This window comes from Myxine glutinosa, chromosome 5, assembly GCF_964187855.1.
Source record: "Myxine glutinosa chromosome 5, kmMyxGlut1.1, whole genome shotgun sequence".
NCBI classification, from domain to species: domain Eukaryota; kingdom Metazoa; phylum Chordata; class Myxini; order Myxiniformes; family Myxinidae; genus Myxine; species Myxine glutinosa.
This window is the reverse complement of record NC_136265.1, coordinates 32,232,314-32,252,405: the sequence shown is the minus strand read 5'-3', so window position 1 is coordinate 32,252,405 and position 20,092 is coordinate 32,232,314. Positions and strand designations below refer to the sequence as shown.

Genomic DNA, 20,092 nt, shown 5'->3' with positions numbered 1-20,092 from the left:
TCAATTTTAATTAAATATATATATTTAAAGATCGTTAAAAACGTTTAGCGCTAGTGAAGCAGTCCTATATACCTCATCCTTGTACACCACTGTAATAAGGCGACGTTGAAATGCAATTTCGGATATGGATATTTTATTGAGCACCACAGAACACAGCGTCAATCAGCATCTCCTTCACCCCGACCCTCTCACATGCTTATATACTCTACATAACTGTAAACTAGATGCATTAGAATGGTTGATTTATATATTATTTCATGCATTTATATTATGGGAAGAATATAGTTCTGATGCGGTATATTTAAACTAATGAAGGCTGAAGCAAACCATAGGCGATCATAACATGCCATTTATAAGCACCAGGAAGTCAGGAACGCAACTATTCGAGGAGAGGGTGGATTTGATTGGTCAGGTGAGGATGGTTGCTTTTTTTCGTTACTGTGTACATAGATATCTTACCTTAGAGTGAGTAACTTAACCAAGTAAGACAGTCGATCACGCAGGCCAACACATTTGTCTTCCACAATCTTAGAAAACACACTGACAGATTCTTGAATAATCACTGTCCCATCACGTCTGAGCTATTATTTGAACAGAGGCTCCAACACCTACACGTCTTTGGTACTGATCGTCACGTCTATGGCTACTGCTGAGAAAAAAGCACATGACAGAACACCTGGAGTTTGGAAAAGGCAGCTGTAAGTCTCTCAGAGCATGAGGCAAACAATTGTGTGGTCTGATGAGACAATAATTTTACAGTTTGGCCTGAATGCAAAGCGCTACGTCTGGCGGAAACTGAGCACACAGCTCATCACCCATGTAACGCCATCCCGACCGTGAAGCATGGTGGTGGCATAATCATGCTATGGGGATGATTTTCAGTAGCAGGGACGGGGAGACTTGTAAGAATAGAGGGAACAATGATGATGATGGAAGTCACGTCGAGTCCCGCAAAGACTGTTGTTTTATTACATCCTTTTGTGAGCACACAAGAATGCACAGCGAGGCCAGCCTCAGTTACACACAGTCTCCCGTACGTGTCGCACTGGAATCTGGTCGATGTCGCTTGGTCTGGATTCTTTCTCCTCAAGTGGGTCTAGTGGATACGTTCTCACCTCCTCAAATTTTGTTACGCTTTTGTTGACAATTCTTCTCCAAGACGAGCGATTGACAGTTTGGTGTTCTCATTTGGCCGAGTTGATGTCACAGCTTTTTAGCAAAGTGTTTAGGCAATCCTTGTAGTGCTTTCTAGGTTTTCCAATGCCACATTTGCCAACGGTCAGTTCCCCATAAAATAACTGTTTTGAGATCCTTAAGTCACTCATTGTTAATAGGTGGCCAGCCCATTGCAGTTTTATTTTTTTTTTTATGATACTCTCCACCAATACACAGTCAGATTTAATTTGCACCTCCTGATTGGAAACGCTTCACTTCCACATTGTGCAGGGTTTTCCGCAGACATCGTTGATGTATGGCTTCCACCTGACAAATGTGGTGACTTTAGGTTGTCCCGCACTCGGCACCGTACAGCAATATATTCAGAACCACAGCTCTATAGACTGCTATTTTAGTAATCATTTTAATATCGTGACTGTTCCAGACTCGGTGGTAGAGATGGCCAAAGGATGTACTAGTCTTTGTTATATGAATAGAGATTTCCCGATCCACATTGCTCTTTCCCGATTTCCCAAGGGAACAATGAATGGAGCCAAATACAGGCAAATCCTTAAGGGGAAGCTGATTCAGAGTGCAAAAGACGTTAGACTGTGGCGAAGATTTATGTGGCAAAAGAGGTATGACCCCATACAGACATACCCAAGAAGAATGGAAGCTGGAATTGCTGCCAAAGTTGCTTCTACGAAGTATTGACTCAGAGGGTTGAATACTTATGGAAATTAGATATTTTTTCATTTCATTTTTGATTATTTTGTGATAAATTCCCAAAAAAAATTCCACTTTGACATTATGGGGTATTATATCTAGATCAGTGACAAAAATATCTCAATTGAATCCATTTTAAATTCAGGCTGTAACATAACAAAATGTGAAAAAGTCAAGGGGTCCTTTCTTAAGGCACTATACATATCCAATGAATGATCGTTTTAAGGCCATTTTTCCCCCACTAGAGCGGGGGATAGCCTTGCGGGCCCCATGACGATCATGGTTCCCTGTTTGAGGCAATGTTTTTATGGCCGGATACCCTTCCTGACACCAACCCTTAGTCTCCTCTTACGATGCGCAGGGATACGGTGTACCTATTCTAAACCTGGGTACACACCGGGATCATTCATCCCAGCAGGCTGGTACTCAATTTGCCGACCTCGGAAGGATGACAGGCTGAGTCAACCCCCCTGGCGTGAATTCATCGATCGATCGGGATTCAAACTCAGGATCCTAAGATCCCAAGCCTGCACCCTAACCGCTAAGCCAACACCAGGCTTTGTACATATGCAATGATACAGTATATGCACACTGCATATCCAATGATTGTTGTGTGTTATATCAGTGATGCATTTGGATAGTTAATTGTGTTATTGGTGGATAAAGTTGATAAACGGTCTGATAACAAGGATTTTGTAATCATTTCCATCATGCAAGAGTCATTGTCATTATGCAAGAGTCAGTCACTCTTCCAAGTCATTGTCATCTCTCTCTCTCTCTGTCCTTAGACCCTAGTAGTCGTGCTAGCAGGTAAACCCGCTGATGATGTCACATCCGGCATTGGCTTGCTGATGACATATGGGGTTGATGTTTCCGCACTTGGAATTGGTGTTGGCAAAGATGTCCTGTCAACAATCACCTCATCTCCAGACCGTGGGCAGACGTTGCCAGATTTTGGTACCTTTAAAATCTACTTTAAATCCTTCATCACCTTCATCAAAAATCCAGGTACGTACCGATCACACCGGGAAGAATAAAATATGAATGCATTCTGAATATAATTGTTGATGAAAATGATGTCAATCATCCAGGTGAACATGAAATATCCAACATGCAAAGCTTTGTGAAATATCGTCTGATTTTGTGAGTCCAGGCTTTAAACTTTTGGCAGACTTTTTGCGGGGAAATGATGAAAGAGTGAGCTAAAGAGAACAATTCAATCATGCCTGCAATAGATAACTCACCGACTCTTGGTGAAAGACACCGTGTGTCCATAATGTCCACCGACTAATGCTGGCAGACGGGACACCCAGTTTAACGTCCATCCGAGGGACGGCACACACAATGATGAATCACCCTGCCCGTGAACACCGGCATGACAGTTTATAGGTGGGTCGGGATTCAAACCCAGGCTAGATGGCAAAAGGTGAGCGCGCGTACCTCCAGGCCATCCTGCCAGCCCAAAAATTGACTGATTACGTTTGATATTTTCTGGATACAGAATGCAAATTCGTTTACAAAGGATCCCCGGGCTCAGTGTGACTACACTGAGTGTAATAGGTAATCGCACAATCCTGAACAACCTTAAACTAGGAAATGTGGAGGCCATTTGGCTCATCATAGCCGTGTTGCGCTAATTCTGAGTTCATTTTTGCAGAAGTTTTAATCAATCTTGTTGATGTTTCACTGAAGTCTCTAAATAACCCGATCTGGATCAGGTGAACCAACTTGTGAACCATAAAGACGCATCACATCACAAACTACTATTTAGTCAGACTTAACCCCTTAATAGGATTCAAACCCACGATTGGATAAGCAGAATTGTAGATGTTGTGCCTTGATTTTTCCTTTTTTTATTTTTTTAAATTTTTTTTGTATACAAGATCGAGGCTCGTGTAAGAGCTAGTTCATTAAACACAAAAAACATAAACAGACTCATAAAACATATCATAAAGGGAGTGGGAGACAAGATGGGGAGAGAGAGGGAAGCACACAAGCACAACAGTAGAGAACAGGGACATCAGGAGATCTGTGAAAGTGAGATGGTTGAGGGGGGATTGGGGGGGGGGGGGGTGGAGGGGTAGGGGTACACGGTATAAGACAACTTGACACAACCAGGAATTTCAGGAATGAAGTCGGAGATTGAAAGAGGTTGATTTGGGATGTATTAACGGGGGAGAAAATATCAAGGTTTTGGATGGGGGATAACAAAAGAGATGGTGGTGATCAGCTGTTTTAAATACCTGGAGGGGGAGTGGGATTGAAGAGAGTGTGGGAGTTTGTTCTCGAGGCGGGAGAAAAGAGGAATGAAAAAGTTAAGGTGAGCAGAGAGTCTCGATTTCGGCAGTTTCACCAGAAGAGAGTTGCTGGCAGATCTTGTGCGACCTGCAGGAATATTTGGGGGACAGAGCACAGACAGAACTGGGGGAGCTAGGCCGGAGAGGAGTCTGTAGAAGACAGAAAGACAACCAACCTGCCTGCGGTGAGAGGGTGAAAGTCCCTCAGAATCAGCTTCATCCTGGGAGATTCCGATGATTCTGAAAGCTTTGGATTCAACAGCGTGAGCCGAGCTTGGTATGAGGCAGGAGCACCAGCCCAGTGGGGAGAGCAGTACTCCATCCAGCTGCGGTGGAAAGCTTTGTATGTGGTGATGAGCTCAGACGTGCCCAGGAAAATCTTCGCACGACGGAGGATGCCCAGTCAGCGACTGGCATGGAGGCCAGCTTGGAAATGTGGTTTTCCCAGGAAAGATCATGACTGATAGTGAGACCCAAGAGCTTGAGTGACAGAACTTATTTGAGAGGATTGTTGAGAAAGTAGATGTGAGGGTTTTCCAGACGGTCTTTTTGGAGAGACATAGTGAGAGTGTGAGATTTGTCAGGATTGAAAGACATTTTCCACATGTTTGACCAGTTTGTGATTTTATCCAGCTCTACAGAGAGTGAAGAGGCGGTTGCCTGCCGATCTGAGGGTTGAGAAATGGAGCGGCAGAGAGTGGAGTCATCAGCAAAAAGATAGAGGATTTTCCAGAGAGTTGGAGAGATCATTGATGAAGACCAGACCAAGCACAGGGCCCAGAACACTGCCTTGAGGAATTCAGCCTGAACAGGAAGGGGAGATGAGAGAACTCTATTCAGGGCCATACGTTGACTGTGATCGGAGAGGAAGTCCGCAAGCCATGCATGGAGATTTCCCTGGATACCAGAAGGGGAGAGCTTGGTGAGCAGATCGGGGTGCCAGACCGTGTTTAAGGCACAAGATATGTCAAGGGAGACAGGTCTGATTTCCTATTTAGCATTGAGGACCTCCATCCATTGTTGAGACAGCAGAAGCAGCATGTCCAGAGTAGAGCGACCTGGTCTGAATCCAAATTGATGATCCGAGATCAAGCCATTGGAGAAGAGGAAGGATTTAATATCAGAAGCAATGATGGATCCCATGACCTTGCTGATGATTCGGAGCAGGCTGATTGGCCTGTAGTTGCAAGGATTTGTTTTTGCATCTTTTTGTGTAAAGAAGTAATGTTGGCTGATTTCTAAGCAGATGGCAGATGACCTTGAGCAAAAGATAGGGTGAAAAGAACAGAGCGAGGGTGAGATAGGGCGGCAGAGCAGGATTTTAGGACCCTTGAGCTGATGCCGCCTTGTCCAGTTGCAGAATCAGAGTCGAAGTTTGACAGAAACTTCTCCACCTTGTCGGGAGAGAAGGACACAGAGTTCAGGAGCAGCTGGGTTCGACTGGGTAAGGTAGGTACAGAGAGAGATGGGTTCGGGACACAAGATTTTGAGGCAAATACAGAGTTGAGACATTCAGTTTTTTCATGTGTGGGGTCAGCTGTGTAGCCATTTGAGGTAAGGGAGGTGATGGAGGGGGAACAAACACCAGAAACAGATTTGACCAGATGCCACCAGGATTTGGAGGAGGGAGACAGATTTGAGAGCAGAGAGATAGTGCTTCCTGGTTCTCCTGAGAGTAGACACACACTTGTTCCGAGCTCTGTGAAAGGAACTGAGATTGCCTTCAGTTGGATTTGCCTTCCATGAGGCAAAGGTAAGTTGTTTCAAGGCAACTGTCTCACCACAAGATTCAGTGTACCATGGACGGGAGGAAGGGTATGACAACTGAAGATGAGATGGGGTAAATCTGTGCATGAGAGAGAGCAGTTTACTTTGAAAGAAATCCCAGGATGAGTTAATGTCAGAGGCGGTAGAGACGGGAGACCAGTCCAGATGATTGATGGCTGCTTGAAGACCGTGCCAGTCGGCCTGAGTGAAATGCCAGACTCGTCGGTGCTGAGGAGGCTCTCTGAGAATGGCCAGAGAGATGTCCACTTTAACAAGCAATTGATCAGATGAACCAATCAGAACAGAAGAAGAACAGCAGACATTTGCAGGGAAGTTTGTCATAGCCAAGTCTGGAAGAGATGATGTACCGTTGACTGAGATCCGGGTCGGGAAATTCACAGATTGTGTCAGTCCCAATGAGTCGCAGAAGTCCTTTGCTGAAGTGCCGTGGCTGGTGAGAGAGGTACCCACACTCAGCCAGCTGGCATGGTGACAACTGAAGTCGCCGCATATGAGGAAGAGAGAGTTGGGAGGAGTTGATAGAAGTTGGTCCATGTTGTCAGACAAGGAGATGTAAATGGAGTCATCACTGTTTGGTGGATGGTACAGAATACATATGAACAAAAGGTGGGAGTGGAGGGGAAGCCATAGCCAGAGGTACTCCTGTGGGTGAGGTGGAGGGAGGGCAGTGCAGGGAGAGTGAGGAAGAGAGTTTTTGATAAAGATAGCAACCCTACCACCAGGATGAGGCTCAGGTCTATCATACCGGAGGAGGGAGTAACCAGGCCTGGAAGACCAGGAGGAGGGAGAGGGATTAAGGAATCAGAGACATCTTGAAGGAGGAAAGTTTCTGTTAAGCAGATTAAGTCTGGTTTGTCTGAAGCAACCTGTATGGAGAGATGTCAGGTTTGAGCGAAGGCCCCGGGTGTTTGAGGTCCATACCGTTAAGGAAGATGGAGCTGGAGCATCGGATACACGATAAGGGAGGGGAGGGTTAGGGAAAGATGAGGTACGAGAGGGGAAGGTTGGGAGAGCTGTTGACAGTGTGTCGGAGATTGCAGGAGAGCTAGGAGAAGGGTAAGGATGAGGAGGACAAAAGGTTGGATGGTGATGGAATGAGGCGCAGTGAGGAGTTTTTTGAGGGGCGGCAGGTTGAGGTAGAAGGTTGGAGGATGTGGAGGTATGAGTTGGAAGGGAGAGGAAGCAGGGAGGAGGCAGTTTTGTGGAGGAGGGGTGAGAGGGGAGAATTGAAGAAAAATGGTGAGGGGGAGTTTTGAAGGGGAGGGGTGAGGGCAGAGATTTGAGGGAGTGGGGTGAAGGGGAAATTTGAGGGGGAGGGGTAAGGTGGGAGTTTTGAAGGGGAAGGGTGGGTTGGGAGTTTTGGAGGGGCGGGGGAGGCGTAAGGGGGAGATTTGAAAGATTAAAGAAAATCGAGCATTTATTACAGGCTGGGTTTCTTGAGATATTCAAATCAGAGATCCGTTTGAGGAGGGGTGGAATGAAAGTGAGTTTGGAGAATGAAATATTGTTGTTGTGAATGAACATAAATTTTCTTTGTGAATTTTGTGAATTTTCCGGAACATAAACTTATCTGTATTTTTGCATCGATTCTGTTTTTGTCGTATTTAGAGGAAGTCGTACTACCGCCAGCTCCTAAACCAGTACCCACAACACCACCTGTTGTGAAGCCTGTACCTGCCATCACTGAACCATACGCCCCTGTTGTCAAAGGTTTGAAAGTTTTGCCTGACACAGCAAATGCCTCTTGCTCATTAATCACCCAGATAAGGGACTTCTTACAGAAGTTGAAGGCCATCATCAAGAACCATTTTATTTGCTTTGTACACATTTATCTTTGATTTGATGACAAGTCGCACCGCAGTTCAGAGATTTAGAGGCAAATACAAATTTGGAAGATAATTGATCATTCAATTTGTATGTCGACTTTATTATTTCTTGGAGAGTCTATTATAAATGGATGAGGTGTGTGTGTGTATGTGTGTGTCATGTTTTTTGTGGTGTTCTGCTGGAGCTTTCTGATGTGAAATGTGATACACCGGAATGATCGTTATTATCTCCTGAGTTGATTGGGATAATTAACTACAAAGAATCCGGAAGAATTCCCATGTTTCTAAACGCACGGCCTGTTAAGGTGTATAGAGCAGTTTTCGAGGTCCTTCATGTCATGGCATTCTAATTACAAAATAGATCTTAAAACAATGATAACATTGTAACAAACAATACGGTTGTACAAATATTACCAACTGTCATAACAAGTGGAGCTAAATTCAAAATACACCACCCCAAGCCAAATAAATAAATAACATATCCTCCAGCGCGCAACATGGCTGGGGCGCCCGGTGAGACTGCCTTGCAATTGGGAGGGAGCGGTGTACAATAATTGATTGATTAATTGCGTAATTAAAAGAAATAAGTAATAATCGTAAATAATAAATTTCTTCAACAGTTGGCCAATATCAAACCGAAACCACTACTGTTTCCATAGCAACCACCATAAATTGTAAATTGTCTGGTACCTGGCTCAGACTTTGGGATGGGAGAGGCCTGCCACTTCCACCGCCTCAAGTGGATGGGGATTATCTTTTCACCGCCGTCAGTGAGAATAAAAAAGGCCACCTTTAGAGGCCATTTTTCCCCGCAAAGTGGGGGTTGGCCTTTTTTGGGAACCGTGGTTGTTGTTGTTTTTCGGTCCCCTATTTGAAGCAATGTTTTACGGCCGGATGCCCTTCCTGACGCCAACCCTTTTTGCCGCCTTTAACGACAAACAGGGAATTACCAGTGAACTGGTACTCAATTAGCCGACCTCGGAAGGATGATAGGCTGAGTCAACCCCCCTGGCGTTAATTCAGCGATCGACCGGGATTCGAACCCAGGATCCTTGGTATCCTAAGCCGGCACCCTAGCCGCTAGCCCAACACCAGGGATGATATCTCAAAAAGGAATGGACGGATTCGGATGAAATTTGTACACAGGTTGTGTGTTTGTGACAAGGACCAATTTATTAGATTTTGGTGACGCTCTGGATCTGGATAAGAGAATTGTTTGATTGACTCTTCGCCGTTGAGAGATCGGGCCAAATACGATATATAGCACAATATCTCAAATGGTTGTGGACGGATTCAGACAAAACTTGGTGGATGAGCTGCTTATGCGACAAGAACAAGCCGATTAGATTTTGGTTCAGGTCCGAATCCAGATCTGGCCTATCAGTGGGATAGAAAACATAAACTGTTCAGCCTGGCGGATGGATGTGCTGTACCGAGTGCCGTTCTCATTGTGATTGTGAAGTCATCATCCAGACTAAGGTCAATGTTTTAACACTCGGGATGTAATTTGGGACTGACCATCCAACCGGCGAACAGACATCAACTTCCTTAACCAGTTCTGCTTGGTAAAAAGCTGAACACTTCAATCGTATTTCTTTGCAGCTTCACCTGGACATGTACATTCCATTCCTTTAAAATAACTAATGCCTGCAGATTAGCTCGACTTCCTCACTGGTATTTAAGTGGTTCTTGAAGAGGAATACAAGTTTCCTGTTGCTATCAAGTAAATATCAGAAAAACCACAATTTATGTGACTTGTTTTTATTGGATTTCTAAATCAACCTCGTGAAATGTCTTGAAATGCAGAAAAAGCAAAGGTGGACCTGCTCTTCGTTGTGGACAGTTCAGAAGATGTGTCAGATATCCACTTTGCTCAGATCAAAGAATTCTTGAGGAAGACAATCCAGGGCCTTGACGTTGCACCTGAGAAGACACTGGTATGCTTCAGAGGGTTGTTAACTTTCATTGTGATGAATTAAAGAATCAATAAAGAGCGGGATTTTAAGTTTTGGAAATAATGTTACAGTTGAATCATAATCGTTGGCTCGGCAGGTCTGCAAGGCTGCCATGTTGAACCTCCATTAGGAAATCCAGAATTGGGCGGTCATTTTTGCCCTGGGAAAAAGGACCTTAAAGTTTATGGAAAATTCAAAGTAGCGAGGTTTTCATTAATTTATTGTAAAATAACGGGATAACTAACAAGCTCCTTTCATTGTGAACGCTTCTGAAAAAATGGAGAATGAGAACGAGGAAAATTTGGATGGTTCAACTCTATTCTTTCATACGTAGCACATTGCTAAGGGGTTTCGTCATTGCTGGAAGCAGGACTGTGCCACTGATGCAGTATTCCTGGAACCTGGCAACTGAAGTCTCTAAATAACCCGATGTTGATCAGGTGAACCCACTTATGCACCATGAAAAAGGCATCACATCACAAACTGCTATTAGTCGAACTTGACCCCTTAAGAGGATCGAAACCCAGGATTGGATAAGCAGAATTGTTGATGTTGTGGCTGGATTGCTGTTGTGAATCCGCGATCGCAATGCCATTGACAGAACATAAACGTATCGGCCTTTGTGCATCAATTCTGTTTTTGCCGTACTTTGATGAAGTTTTACTACCGCCAGCTCCTAAAGCAGTACCTACAGCCCCTTGTAGGTTCAAACAGGAAGTTGTAATTTGTTTAGGGTGCTGACAATAGCTCATCTACTCTTTGTGAAGGACCCCGTGGGATCATGAAATCATTAATGTCCACCAACTAATGCCGGCAGACGAAATGAACAGTTCAACGTCCATCGAAGGGATGGCACACACATTGATGAGTCACCCGCACTGTGTAACACCAGGATGATAGTTTATTGCTGTGTCTGGATTCAAACCCAGGCGAGGCAGCTCAGAGGCATGTGTGCATACCTCTGTGCTATCCTACCAGTCCAATTTTACAGTGTTTGCATTATTTTATAGTGCAGCACGCAGCAATTTAACCATAATGATAGCAGAGTAATGCCATCATGTCATTTTCCTCCCCTTGGTGATAGCATTAGGAGTTGCCCATATATGATGTAAGCATTGCGGAGGAGGGAAGGGGGTGCGGGACTGTGTTGAGAAACATAAAATGATGTGAAACAATATGGAGGAAGGTGTGAGTGTGGAAAAGAAACGGCTAAAGTGGTTGAGAGGAGAGATCGGAGCAAAGAAAGAGGAGGTTTCGGCTTTATAGGGCTTTGCATGCCACATAGACCACAATATTATTCTAATAAATCACGGGACTTCATCTGTTCCTTCTAGGTCGGTGTGGTGCAGATCGGAAATGAGCCACGGACCGAAATCTTTTTCAACGGTTACAAAACGAAGGAGCAACTGATCTCGTCGGTTGTACGCATGCCAAAGATCGGTGGTGCTCGCAACCTCGGCAAGGCTCTCAAAGTGGTGAATCAATTTGTTGTGGAGGATAAGCTTGGAGCTCGGAAAGATGCCTCAAAAGTGAGTTCCTATTTATGCCGTTTGTAAGATAATGGGAATGACAGAATGCTGATGATGTCTGTTTATTAATTCCACTACTACTACTACTGTTACTACTCTGCATGCCTGGTTAATGGTGTGGAGTGCCCCCCTTTAGGGGGTTGACCCTTTTTCACTTCAGACATGGGGAATTGGAATGTGGGTGAATGAAAAGTTTTTGATAATATTTGTAGGGGCATCACATGTTGATATCACAACGAGATCGTGCTTTCCACTTCTTTAATCATACGGTTGATGCAAGGCTTTAATCAGAAGGACCATTTAATTGAAGCTATCAGCTGTTTACCCACCATACAGTTGGGTATAGAACTACGTACTTAATAGATGCAGTTACATGTTTATATATATATAACAATATGAATGAGTTGAGTACATCTGTACAACTGTGAGTATATCTACACAACTTAATAAATGTACCCACAGCTATGTGCCACGTACATGATGTGGCAAGGTTGTATTCACAGGTATAACTACGTTGTCCGATGTACTTAATAGACATACTTACGTTGTACTACGTTCTTAATAGATGCACTCACATTGGCTAAGTATTCGATATCCCGACTCACGTTTTGCTGAGGAAAAGGGCAGAGCTTGGATTGTGCATACGCACGTTTGCCCAAAACTTGCTCCTTCCCAATGCCCTCTTCCTGAGAAGAGTGGCAGAGCTTGCATCAATCAATCAAGCAAGCTCTGTTCTATATGTGAGATTAATCAGATCGAAGACTTTACTTTGTGATGTTGATTGACAATGTGGACAGTAATCGTGTGTTGATGGAATTCCAGGCTGTGACCTTGATCCTCGGTGGAAAGCCAGCTGACAGTTTTCAAGGGACCGCAACAACACTTTGGAAAAATCGTGTATCTATGGTGGCAATTGGTGTGGGATATACCGATAAGACCATTCTCCAAAAACTTGCTTCCTTCAGCCATTTCATCAAAATCTACAGCACTTATCTAAAGTTATGGCCTGGTACAATAACCATTCCTACAAAGCCGGCTCCAGGTGAGACTGCACAAGAAAAAAACAATCACACTTGCAATCTTTCTTTATACCCTGTTCTTCACCCAACCTTCTTCATGTTTTATTTTTCCATTATTTTATTTCTGCAATTATTTTATTCTTCAATTTTTTTGATCACCACAATATTTGGCACATCTTTGCTCTCCACACATTACATTTCAAAGTGCAGCATTTTCCCAAATGTAAGAAGTAGAAATTTGTCCGTGATCAACGAGCTTGAACTAATTTACCAATTTTTGCTGAGCCAAATCATACAAGCTACATTGAAGGCAGTATTTATTGCGAAGGAATATGACTGTGAGAGATGGAGTCATTCTGCATCAGTGAAAAAGATAAATAATTTATTTTTATCAACTAAAACTTGATGAGAGTGTCTTTACCGCTGTGAAAAAGTGAGGTGAGGCTGACATTTTGAGTGTTGGCCATATACAGCTTATCACCTATCGAACACCATGCCTATCGTTAAGCATGGTGATGGCAGCATCATGCTATGGGGATGCTTTTTAGCGGCAGAGACTGGAAGACTGGTAAGGATAGAGGGAACAATGAATGGAGCCCATACTCTTGACTGAGTTTCAAGGGATTCATGATATGTCGAGAAGCGTATCAAGGCCGATAACTAATTTTGGATGGGTCATGACTCCAACAAAGGATACTCAACCGAAGATTTGGTTAAGAATTTGCAATTTGGTTTCGGGTGCCAGCGATAGCTCACCTACTCTTCGCCAAATATATCATGGTATATTGAACATGCATCGACTGATGCTGGCAGACGGGATCGGCACCCAGTTTAACATCCACCAGAGGACGGCACACACATTTATGAAGATTGCTGTTCACTAGTTTAAAAATCTGTTCATCTGTGAAGATTGCTGCTCCCTTGGCCTGCATACGAAATACCAGGGCGATTGTTTAGAGCTGGGCCTACATTCAAACCCAGGTGAAATGACTCAAAGCCGAGTTGGCATAGCTCTCTGCCATCCTGCCAATCCTGTTGCTAAATCTGAGCAAAAAAGAGATTATAGCTTTTGCTAACCTTAACCTTGACTCTCTTAGTTTATTTAATCCGTTGTTCATCTTGTCCATCATTCAACTTGTTTTATTTATTTGTGATGTACTTCTTGTCACAATCCAAAGTGTTCTTTACTGTTGATGAATTTCTCTCTTTTTGCAACATTTAACAAGTCAGTTTTTTTTACAGTTTGTAATCCAATTTAGTGAACAGATGAGGTATCATATGACTTGACAAAGTTGCATGCAACATCTCTTCAGGTCGTTGCATATATTTCCTTAATGCCCTTTTCCCCCTTTCTCTGCCCCTTCCACAGTGTGCAACGTTAAGCAGAAAGCCGATGTGGTGTTCCTCCTTGACGGCTCAAGTAGTGTGAAACCAGAGAACTTTGCAAAGGTTATTGATGTGGTACGGATGATTGTAGACCGCTTAGATATTGCAGCTGATCAGGTTCGTGCTGCCGCGGTGCAGTACAGTGGAAGTTTCGTGAATGGCAAGAACACGTTGCACTTCAATTTAGACAAGTATACAAGCCGTGCAGACCTCCATCAAGCCATCAACTCGATATCGTACATGAAAGGTTTTACCTTTACAGGACAAGCCCTAGATTTCACCCTGAAGAACGTCTTCAAAGCCAAGGCACGAGCTGATGCCGCCAAGGTAAGACCACAGTTTATTGACCGCGTACATTATTGCATTGACCGCGTACAATGAGCCTGGCGTTGGCTTAGCGGCTAGGGTGCCAGCTTAGGATCCTAGGATCCTGGGTTCGAATCCCGGTCGATCACTGAATTAACGCCAGGGGGGTTGACTCAGCCTGTCATCCTTCCGAGGTCGGCAAATTGAGTACCAGTTCACTGGTAATTCCCTGTTTGTCGTAAAAGGTGACAAACAGGGTTGGCGGCAGGAAGGGCATCCGGCCGTAAAACATTGCTTCAAAAAGGGGACCAAAAAACAACAACAACCACGGTGCCCGAAAAAGGCCAACCCCCGCTTTGCGGGGAAAAATGGCCTCTAAACGGTGGTTGTTTTGTTGGTTGTACATTATTGCATTCATCAAGACAGTTTCTGTGATTATAAAAAATAACCTCTAAAACACTTGCATTCATAAAAACATTTTGATTTTCTGCAAATAGTCTTGGAATGACTGAACCCGACCATCGTTGATTATGCTTGGCAGGCCGTCGAAGAGACTAGGCCGTTTAAAATGTTGTGTGAATGAGATGCTCACCATAGTTCTAAATATTAATGATGATATATTTATCGATACATATTTGTCTGAAGTAAAACAAAACAAACAACAGGCATTTTAAGGCCATTTTCCCTGCAAGAGCGGGGGTTAGCCTTGCGGTCCCCATGACAATCCCCATGACATGCATGTAGTCTCCTCACACACTCACTGGCACACAGACCAATTACAAAAACCTCTCCCTATCCCATCCCTTCGAGAATTGGCAAGGCTAATCAGTATAAGTTTCCACACCTTGTAACTGTCCAATACCTTAACTATAACCCATGTTTTATCTCCAGATTTTGATCTTGATCACTGATGGGAATGCAAATGACAAGGTTGATACCCCAGCAAAGAATATGAAAGACTTTGGTGTGACTGTGTTCTCCATCGGTGTAGGGAATGTTAACTTGGACCAACTCAAGGTACATCACATTTTATTTTCCAACCTAACGATATCTTTTCATCCATGTTCGACCAACTTCTGCTGATCCTATTCACTTACTTCACTTCCGCAGTTGCTTTCTGTAATTAATTCAACTCCTCGTTTCTTGCATCCTAATTATTTACCCTTTTAACCACAGACCATCGCCAGTGATCCGGACAAGCAATATGTCTTTTCGGTGAAAGATTTTGAAGGACTGGACACCATAATCCAAAAACTCAGTTTGACTGTTTGCCAACAAGCAGATGTGAATCGTCCCACAGGTAAGTGTCTGACATCTAAATGACTGACACATAACGCCTTAATTTGACAGCACGAAGAAGAGATACGAGTCTCTTTTTGCTGGACTTCGATTGGAGTGTTGCATGAGACGTCTTAACCTGGGCTCAGATTTTAACTTGATGACATCAATAGTAAATAGTCCGTTGTTAGTTAACACTTGCAATAAAATGTGTGGTTTTCATCTCATTTTCTCGTGATTCAAAAACATCCTCTGCGGCCATCTACAGGTAGTGGATAAAATAATGGAAACACCAATGTAAAGTCACTTAATAGGGCGTTGTGAAAGTGTAACACAATGTGTAAGCATACGCCACTAGTAGTAGTATATATATATACTCGTATTTTATTTGATATATATACAGTTATACACTTTTTTTTTTTTTTTTTTTTTTTTTGTATACTGAATCGAGGCTCGTGAAAGAGCTAACATTTATTTCACAAACAAATCAACCAGACAAACAAAATATACAAAAAGAGGGAGTGGAAGACAAGATGGGGAGAGAAGGGGAAGCACACAACCACAACATTTGAGAGCAGGGAGAAGTGTGGGAGGGAGAGGGCTTGGGGGCAGGAGGCGTGGAAAGGGGGGAGGGGGGGGCGGGTGGGAGAAGTATAAAACACAAGGGGACCGAAATTAGCGGGGGTAGAAAAGATCAAGGTTTTGGATGGGGGAGGATAAGAGATGGTGGTGAACAGCTGTTTTAAAGACCTGGAGGGTGGAGTGGGATTGAAGAGAGTGAGGGAGTTTGTTCCAGAGGCGGGAGAAAAGAGGAATGAAGGAGTGAAGGTGAGCAGAAAGTCTTGATTTTGGCAGTTTAACCATAAGAGGGTTGCAGGCAGATCTTGTGCGACCTGTAGGAATATTTGGGGGACAGAGCCCAGAGAGGGCTGGGGAGGCAAGGCCAGAGAGGAGTCGGTAGAAGACGGAAAGACCACCAACCTGCCTGCGGTGAGTGAGTGAAAGGCCCTTGGAGTTAGCTTCATCGCGGGAGATTCCAATGATTCTGAACGCTTTGGTTTCAACAGCGTGAAGACGGGCTAGGTGTGAGGCAGGAGCACCAGACCAGAGGGGAGAGCAGTATTCCATAGAGCTGCGGATGAAAGCCTTGTATGTGGTGAGGAGCTCAGGTGTGCCAAGGAAGGACTTCGCACGACGGAGGATACCCAGTCGGCGACTGGCTTTGGAGGCCAGATTTGAAATGTGGTTTTCCCAGGAAAGATCATGGCAAATAGTGAGACCCAAAAGCTTGAGTGACAGAACTTCTTGGAGAGGATTATTCAGAAAGTGGATGGGAGGGTTTTCCAGTCGGTCTTTTCGGAGAGACATCGTAAGAGTGTGAGATTTATCAGGATTGAAAGACATGTTCCATTTGTTTGCCCAGTCTGTGATTTTGTCCAGGTCTGCAGAGAGTGAGGAGGCTGCAGACTGCCGATCTGAGGGATGAGGAATGGAGCGACAGAGAGTAGAGTCGTCAGCAAAGAGATAGAGAGGATTTCCAAGAGAGTCAGAGAGATCATTGATGAAGACCAGAAAAAGCACAGGGCCCAGAACACTACCTTGGGAAACTCCAGCCTGAACAGGAAGAGGAGATGAGAGAAACCCATTCAGGGCCACACGTTGACTACGACCAGAGAGGAAGTCCGCCAGCCATGCATGGAGATTTCCATGGATACCAAAGGAGGAGAGTTTGGTGAGCAGAGCAGGGTGCCAGACCGTATCGAAGGCACGTGAAATGTCAAGGGAGACGGCTCTAATTTCCTGTTTGGCGTTGAGGACCTCCATCCATTGTTGAGAAAGCAGAAGCAGCATGTCCAGAGTAGAGTGACCAGGTCTGAAACCAAATTGATGATCAGAGATCAAGCCATTGGAGAAGAGGAAAGATTTCATATCTGAAGCAATGATGGATTCCATGACTTTGCTGATAATTGGGAGAAGGCTGATTGGTCTGTAGTTGCTGGGATCTGTTTTTGCACCTTTTTTGTGCAAAGCGGTGATGTTGGCTGATTTCCAAGCAGATGGCAGATGACCTTGAGCAAAGGAGAGGGTGAAGAGAACAGAAAGAGGGAGTGAAAGAGCGGAAGCACATGATTTTAGGACCCGTGGGCTGATGCCGTCAGGACCAGTTGCAGAATCAGAGTCGAGGGTTGACAGAAACTTTTCCACCTTGTCAGGAGGAAAGGACACAGAGTCCAGGAGCAGCTGGGTACGACTGGGTACGGTGGGCACAGAGAGGGATGGGTTTGGGACACAAGATTTAGAGGCAAACACAGAGTTGAGGCATTCAGCTTTTTCACGTGCGGAGTCAGCCGTTAAGCCGTTTGAGGTGAGGGAGGGGATGGAGGGGGAACAAACAACAGAAACAGATTTGACCAGACGCCACCAGGATTTGGAAGAGGGAGACAGATAAGAGAGTTCGGGCTTGAGAACGGTGAGATATTGTTTCCTGGCTCTCCTGAGGGTGGACACACACTTGTTTCGGGCTTTGTGAAAGGAAATGAGATTTCCCTCCGTTGGATTTGCTTTCCAGGAGACGAAAGCAAGTTGTTTCAGGGCAACAGCCTCACCACAAGATTCCGTGTACCATGGACGGGAGGAAGGGTATGACAACTGAAGACGAGATGGGATAAATCTGTGCATGAGAGAGAGCAATTTACTTTGAAAGAATTCCCAGGATGAGTTGATGTCAGAGGCGGTAGAGATGGGAGACCAGTCCAGATGATTGATGGCTGCTTGAAGACCGTGCCAGTTGGCCTGAGTGAAATGCCAGACTCGTCGACGCTGAGGAGGCTCTCTGAGAATGGTCAGAGAGATGTCCACTTTGACAAGCACATGATCAGATGAGCCGATTGGAGCAGAAGAAGAGCAGCAGACATTTTCAGGGAAGTTTGTCATAACCAAATCCAGAAGGGAAGATGCTCCGTTGACTGAGATCCGGGTCGGGAAATTGACAGATTGTGTCAGTCCCAGTGAGTCGCAGAAGTCCTTTGCTGAAGAGCCATGGCTGGTGAGAGAGGTACCCACACCCAGCCAACTGGCATGGTGACAATTGAAATCACCACATATGAGGAAGAGAGAGTTGGGATGGGTAGATAGAAGTTGGTCCATATTATCAGACAGCGAGATGTAGATGGAGTCATCGCTGTTTGGTGGACGGTACAACACACATATGAACAAAAGGTGGGAGCGAAGGGGAAGCCGTAGCCAAAGGTATTCCTGGGGGTGAGGTGGAGAGAGGGCAGTGGAGGGCGAGTGAGGAAGAGAGTTTTTTATAAAGATAGCAACCCCACCTCCAGGACGAGGCTCAGGTCTATCATACCGGAAGAGGGAGTAACCTGGGAGAGATACCAAGGCATCAGAGACATCATGAAGGAGGAAAGTTTCTGTTAAGCAGATCACATCTGGTTTGTCAGAAGCAACCTGTATGGAGAGATCAGTCAAGTTTGAGCGAAGGCCCCGGATGTTTGAGGTCCATACCGTTAATGAAGAGGAAGGGGGAGCATCGGGTCCAGAACAGGGGGGGGGGGGGAGGGGTAGGGTAAGATGTGGAAGAGGAGGAAGAGGTAGGGAGAGCTGTTGAAGGTGTGTCAGAGATTTCAGAGATTTCAGAATAGCTTGGAGAAAGGGAAGAATGGGGCGGACAAAAGGTTTGATGGAGATTGGGTGAGGCACAGTGAGGTGTTATTTGAGGAGGAGGAAGAGCGAGGCAGAAGGTTGGGGGAGATGAAGGTGAAAGTTGGAAGGGGGAAGAAGCAGGGAGGATGCTTTGAGGAGGAGGGGTGAGAGGGGAGTCTAGGAGGGGAGGAGCGAGGGAGAGTCTCGGAGGGGAGGGGTGTGGGGGGAGTTTAGGAGGGAGGGGAGGGAAGGGGCAAGGGGGGAGATTTGAAAGGGATGGGTGATGGGGAGGATTTGGAGGGGAGGGGTGAGATTGGATTTTGAAAAGTGTACGATTCATGGGAAACGAACATTTTTTGCAAAATGAGTTTGAGACCTTCGAGTCAAAAATATGTTTGAGGACACTGAAGGAGGGGTGGAGTTCTGGATAGTTTAGGGAATGTAGAAAGGAGGAACTGTAAGAGATGGTATTATTTATATTTTTTGGAATGAATAGATTTGGTGAGCAAGACGAAAGCATCCTTTTGTAGGAAAAGAAGAAAAGGGTGTTATAATATATGAGAGAAAATAGTTGTTCACAGGAGAGATTATACATTTCTAATCACGTGATCGCGTGATCGCGAACGAAGAACGAACGAACAAAAAAGAACAACAAATAAACGAATAACACCTGGGAAGGAAATATTTTTTTGGGTTTTTTTTTTTTTGAGTAGAGATATTAAACAAGGAGGTATGGGGTGAACGACTGGGACGAACCAGAGAACGAAAATAAATGCAGCGCATTCGACGAATCGCTGAGAGAAAAACAAAACCACAAGGTCGGAGACGGTACGGTAGACCAAGCCTACGAGTACTAGGCCGCAGAATACTCGATACGCATTAACCGACGATTGTGTATACATGTACGAAAAATTAGCACCGAAAATTTTCCAAAAGATACGCTATAGGTACATACACCGAAAGATAGATACAGTCTCGACAAAAACACAATTGAGAAGGATCACTTAGCTTCGAAAGCATGAGCGCATGAGCGCACTCGTATTTTATATAGGAATGAATTGTTAATCAAACATTTGGGACTTTCAAAACACAAAACAGAGCTTTTCACAGAGCAACATTTTTCAGAGCAAATGGATACTGTGATTAATATTCATGATTGAATGAAGGTTAGAG

General features: G+C 44.6%; 1 protein-coding gene across 1 annotated transcript in view; it reads left to right on the top strand.

The window, feature by feature from the left end:
- The window catches only part of LOC137428669 (collagen alpha-1(XII) chain-like), a 105,406-nt gene that overhangs the window by 74,211 nt on the left and 11,103 nt on the right, over positions 1-20,092 (top strand). The window contains exons 36-43 of the mRNA XM_068118575.2: positions 2,670-2,889; positions 7,575-7,676; positions 9,599-9,729; positions 11,082-11,276; positions 12,099-12,318; positions 13,665-14,008; positions 14,879-15,004; positions 15,164-15,287. Coding sequence (XP_067974676.2) covers positions 2,670-2,889; positions 7,575-7,676; positions 9,599-9,729; positions 11,082-11,276; positions 12,099-12,318; positions 13,665-14,008; positions 14,879-15,004; positions 15,164-15,287 — 1,462 coding nt within the window. The remainder of the gene's footprint in view (positions 1-2,669; positions 2,890-7,574; positions 7,677-9,598; positions 9,730-11,081; positions 11,277-12,098; positions 12,319-13,664; positions 14,009-14,878; positions 15,005-15,163; positions 15,288-20,092) is intronic.